The 5,012-nt window shown below is 64.2% G+C and overlaps 3 protein-coding genes across 3 annotated transcripts; all 3 read left to right on the top strand.

Moving 5' to 3' along the window:
- Positions 1–124: 124 nt before the first annotated feature.
- Positions 125–418, top strand: MNEG_13920 (hypothetical protein; the record flags this gene model as incomplete). Its single annotated transcript, XM_014037610.1, has 1 exon — positions 125–418. One exon carries the CDS (start codon positions 125–127, stop codon positions 416–418), a length of 294 nt encoding a protein of 97 aa, XP_013893064.1.
- Positions 419–2,120: 1,702 nt separating this feature from the next.
- MNEG_13919 (hypothetical protein) lies at positions 2,121–3,455 on the top strand (the record flags this gene model as incomplete). Its single annotated transcript, XM_014037609.1, has 5 exons — positions 2,121–2,153; positions 2,409–2,524; positions 2,740–2,779; positions 2,951–3,022; positions 3,333–3,455. The coding sequence occupies 5 exons, from the start codon at positions 2,121–2,123 to the stop codon at positions 3,453–3,455; spliced, it is 384 nt and encodes a 127-aa protein (XP_013893063.1).
- A 927-nt stretch (positions 3,456–4,382) lies between these two features.
- Positions 4,383–4,843, top strand: MNEG_13918 (aspartate kinase; the record flags this gene model as incomplete). Its single annotated transcript, XM_014037608.1, has 2 exons — positions 4,383–4,457; positions 4,700–4,843. 2 exons carry the CDS (start codon positions 4,383–4,385, stop codon positions 4,841–4,843), a joined length of 219 nt encoding a protein of 72 aa, XP_013893062.1.
- Positions 4,844–5,012: the final 169 nt, after the last annotated feature.

Here is a 5,012-nt window from a genome sequence, read left to right as displayed (position 1 = left end):
GGGCGCGGCACAGCAGCAACAGCAGGCGCGCTGCGCCGCTTCCGTTCGAACCAGCGCTCTCCCGGACGCATCCGCGACCCCCAAGCTACGGCGTCCCTCGCTCCGTCCACGCCTCGCGCCCTGAATGTGCCCCGCCCCGCCCGCGCCACCGCCTCAGCTCCTGGAGACCCTGTCGCGCCGCCTGCGCGTGTCCCTGGGCATCATCACCGGCCGCTGGGGCCTGCCGCTGCCATTCAAGGTCAAGCTGATGGCGGTTGTCGGCACGCCCGTCACAGTGCGCCAGGTGGCGCGTGAGGACCCGGGCTTTGACGCCGCAGTGGACGAGGCGCACGCCGCGTACGTTGCCGCGCTCACGGCGCTGTACCACCGGCACCGGGACGCGTACGGCTGGCGCGACAGGCCGCTCGTTATCGTGTGACACGGCGCGCAGCGCAACGTCGCGGCGCGCGCATGTGCGCGGAAGGCGGACAGGCAGTCTCAGGCAGCGCCGGAGCGGCGCGCGCGCCTGGATCGTCGCGTGGGCCAGGGCTCGGCGGTCGGAGTTGAGGCCGCTGTGTCGGGTGCTCCAGCTGTTTATGGCAAATGCTTGCACTTGATTTATTCACCTGAAAGGCGAGGGCGACAAACTAGAGTGGTCGAGGTGTGTTGGTCGGGCCACACCCCATGCTGGCGCGGCTGTGCCCCGCCGCCTGCCCGCCAACCCCACCGCTGTGAACTCAGGAGCGGAGCCTTGTGCTTGCCCGCTCTGCCTGCCTGGCCGCCTGTGGCGCCCCGGTACGACTCCTCACCAGGGGCCGGCGGGCCCGCAGTGGGAAGAGGTCACAGTTGTATCAGCGCCTATTCAAGCCTCTCGCCCCCTCGGCGCTGCGCCGCGCCGCACCTCCCCCTCCCCCTCCCTGCAAACCCTGAGCACCCCCTTACCCACCGCCCGCGCGGGTACAGCGGGCGGCTGCCGCCGCCGCCTGCGTTGGTTGAACCCACTTCTTTGTTGACATGAGGCACATCTCGGGCCCCACCCCACTTCGACGGCCCCCACGATTGCGTTGGGTGTCCCTCACGCCTTGATCTTGGCTACCACAGCTTTTTCATGATTGACTTCGGTCCCTGGTCCTGAGACGGGCCTTGCTTGGAAAGTGGTGATGCTGCATTGAAAATATGACCAGCAAAGATCGGGTTGCTTCATGACGCCACGTCCTCTCACACTCACGCACACGCACGCACATGCATGTGCACACAAGGCTAGGGCCACAAGGCCGCCTGAAAGTAGGCATACTCACCCACACACCCACCTGCGCCGCACCGGGCGCTTGACGCCTGCAGCGCCGCAGTGGTTGCTGAGGCACAGTCGCGAGCGCTCACATCACAATCTCTTCCTTGCGCTCTGGCTTGTGTGTTGCTCTTCAAAGGTGTAGCTGCACTTCTAGAGGCTGTGGCTGGGTGTTGCCCTGTCTGTGCCGCCAGTAAACCACCATGGCATCAACTGCGGCGCACCGCGTGTGCGGTGTGCTATCACGTCTTCTGTTGCTGAGTCATATGTTTGCTCACAGTTGTTGATTTTTTGGGAGCCATCGACTGGGGCCGGACCTGGCCCTTGTACGCATCCTCTGCATCTAGTCCTGGCTGCCTGGGTGCGCGCCAATATGACTTTGTAAGACACAGCATACATTTTATAGCCTGGCAGTTTTTAGCCTGCATTGCTGTGGAGCATGCTCAGACGGAGGGCCACCGCCACCAGGACACAGCCGCACCACATGCAATGGTGGTCAAACAGATAGAGCCAGGCCGTTGACTTGCGGCGCAGAGGCTCGTGCTTGACCCCGTCGCGGTTGAGCTCATTAGCTATGTGACTAGGGGCTAGCCAAGGCGATCCACAGTGTCCTGAGCAGCGACAACATGTCTCATAGGCATCACAGCAGCCAGTCGCTGGCAGGCGCCTGTCACTGCTGCTGCATTTGCATGTTGGGTGCGCCGTTCATGTCCTCACCACCCTAAGTCGAAAATTTGAATTCACTGCATCACGTGTTTCAGCTGCAAACATGATGCTCGCTCGTTCTCAGGCTTCGCTTCGGGCCACCCCCGCAGCCCGGGGGCGCAGTGCAGTGGTCAGCAGGCGGCCTGTGATGGTAAAAGCTCTTTTTGGTGGAAACAAGGAGGTGAGCCCCTGCATCCCATCTCGCTGCCCCACGCGGCACAAGGTCCATGCGGTCTGAGTACTGTGCACTCGTGGCTTCTTCTCTGTCGATCACCCCACGTCCCATCAATGCCATTGAGTGTTCTTTGTTACTAAAAATGGAAGTGGTGGTGCAAGCAGCAGAGCTAGCGCCAGGGATCGCGCATAGGATGCTGCGGCGGCCGCGGGCCAGCAAATCTGGCCGCGTCGTGTACACGCGGTGCGCATGCAACTGCAGGGCGGCGGCGGCATGGGCAACCCCTTCGGCGACATGGGCAAGTTGATGGAGAGCGTGAAGAAGGCGCAGGAGATGGTGCAGGTCGAGACACAGCGCGTGCAGAAGGAGCTTGAGAGGTGACTGGGCGCATGTGTGTGTAGCGGGCTCACACGCGCACGTTTACGTTGGCGCGTGCTGCCCCTGATTTTCAAGCTTCACTGCGCGTGCTGCGATATCTGCTGCCGCCGGGTGTCGGGTCTAAAAGCGCGCATGGATGCAGCAGCAGTGCGCCACGCGACGGACGCCAAAACCGCGACCCCCGCCGCCCTCCGGTTCGCGTCCCTGCGCACAGCACCGAGTTTGACGGTTACGACGACGAGGAGACCGTGCGGGTGAGCAGAGCGCGCGTGTGGGCAGCAGACGCAATCTCATGGGCTCATGCGAGCGAGCCGAGGCCCTCCCTGGCCTGCTGAGCTTCGCAGGCAGACACACCCCCTTAGGGCACCGGTCCCGCAGGCTCCCAGCCGCTTCAACACCGTTTCGCCCACCTCGCGCGCATGCAGGTGGTGCTGAGCGGCAACCAGATACCAAAGAATGTGGAGATCACCCAGGAGGGCATCGATGCGGGCGCCGAGGTGGGGGCGCGCGCCGGGGATGGCACAGCGTTGCAGGATTGGGGGCGGTAGGCGCGGGGGTACTCAATCTGCATCCGGGTGGCATTTGGCTGCTGCATGCACGTTGGTTCTGGTGTTGAGCAGCAAGCGTCTGAGCAGTGTTACTGAACGGTAGGTCGCCGGCCATCCTGCTCTCGTCGTGGCGATTGGCAAGGCGGATGTTCGCCTCAACTACCACCTGGGAAGCCTGTTCAAGCACGGCGGCCTCTCTCAGCGCGCAGTAGCTCACTGCGCCCCCTTACCCCCCGGGCCCCCGTGCTTGTCCCCGCAGGAGCTGTCGCGGCGCGTGACGCAGGCGATGCAGGAGGCGCACAGCAAGTCGGTGGCCGGCATGAAGGAGAAGATGCGGGGCCTCGCCCAGAACCTCGGCCTGCCAGGCCTGCCAGGGCAGTAGGTACCCCAACCTGCATGCATTCTAGATCTGAGGCAGATGTAACACAGCAAGTTCGAGTGCGACTCAAGGGCGAGGGCGAGCGGGCGGCGGCGAGGAGCCAGGGGTAGCAGGCGTGGCAGCCCACCCCTACCTCGCGTTACCGTACAGGTCACATGGGCATGGTGGGCCGAAGGCATTTGCCCCGTGTGATTCAACAAAAGTCACAATGCTGCAGGTCGACGGATTCATGAACGGTTGCACGTCTTCTGTCTGGCGACTGCAATGGTTGATAATTAGGCAAGACAGGGTCGAGAGCTCCAACTCTGGCAGCGGCTGGCTCGGATTTCCGCTGTTGTTGCCAGCGCGCACTTGGCAACCCGTGGCTTATCTGGGTTGTGGGCAACCTGCCTCCGGCAACACCGCTGGCAATCAAGACCACCAATGTTGCCCTCGTCTCAGCAAACAGTCCATGATGATTATGCGCGTCTGCACGTGACGATGATGCGGCCCCCTGCTGACCAGCAGGCGGCTAGGGTTGACTGGCGGCTGGCGCAGGACAAACTCAGCGCATCCGCCACTTCATATACTTTCACATTTTCCCGCGAAACCCCCTTTCTTGCGGGATCCACAGCGACTTTGTTACTGTGAGACAGTGGGATTTGAAGGCGGCGACCGTAGAGCCTGCGTGCGTTCATATATTCAACAAAGCTTTCGTGTCGCATTTCGTTGAGAGTAAAGTTGGAGGCTTGGCGCCAACACAACCATCGTCCCGAGCGAGTAGTGTGTGCAGAAGCCATGCTGCTCCGTCGGCAGGCACTGGTGGCCTCCGTGGCTGGGAAAAATGCCGTTCCCCCTCGCCCTATCCCGGGCAATGCGCGGGCCCAGCCGGCCAGCGTGCCAATGAGATGCCAGGCTCATCGTCCCAAGTCAAGCCGTAGGACTGTGCAGATGCGCTCTACGGCAACTCCAGCTCCTCCCGCCCCAGTATCGAGCCTGTCTGCCCCCGGCCGTGGCCTCAGCCAGGTGCGATTCCGTCGCCGACCCAGTGCCGCCCCGCCTTCCGCCGCTGCCTTGCCCGATGATGCGCACCTGAGCTCGCCGCCGCGCGCCGTTTCGACGTGTGCGCGCCCCGCATCCGCATACGCCAGCCGCCGGGCGCGTCCGCGTGCGCCGCGGCGGGCGCGCGTCCGCCCTGCAGCAAAGACCAGCACACAGCGCGCGCATGCCTGCGATTTGCACACCCCTCAACCGCCGCCCCGCGCCAGGTGGACGTCGTGTACAAATTTGGCGGCTCCTCCGTGCGCGATGCGGAGCGCATGCGCGAGGTCGCCGACATCATATGCGGCTTCCCGGAGCACCTGCCCTGCGTCGTGCTGTCCGCGATGGGCAAGGTGCGGGGGGTTTGTTGACGCGCCCGCGCCGGCCGCGGGACGCCGCCGCCCGTCCGCCGCACTACCAATGCAGCCGCCGCGCTTCGTGCTGCCGCCCGTGGCAGGCCGGCGCTCCCTTGCGCGGCAGGACGCCGCACGGTCTCCCCAGCTCGGTCAGCTTCAGCCGCTCCGTCCCCACTAGCCCGCC

Source organism: Monoraphidium neglectum (assembly GCF_000611645.1).
Source record: "Monoraphidium neglectum strain SAG 48.87 unplaced genomic scaffold scaffold04132, whole genome shotgun sequence".
In the NCBI taxonomy this organism is placed as follows: domain Eukaryota; kingdom Viridiplantae; phylum Chlorophyta; class Chlorophyceae; order Sphaeropleales; family Selenastraceae; genus Monoraphidium; species Monoraphidium neglectum.
The sequence above is the reverse complement of the archived record's forward strand: the minus strand, read 5'-3'. Positions and strand labels throughout refer to the sequence as shown.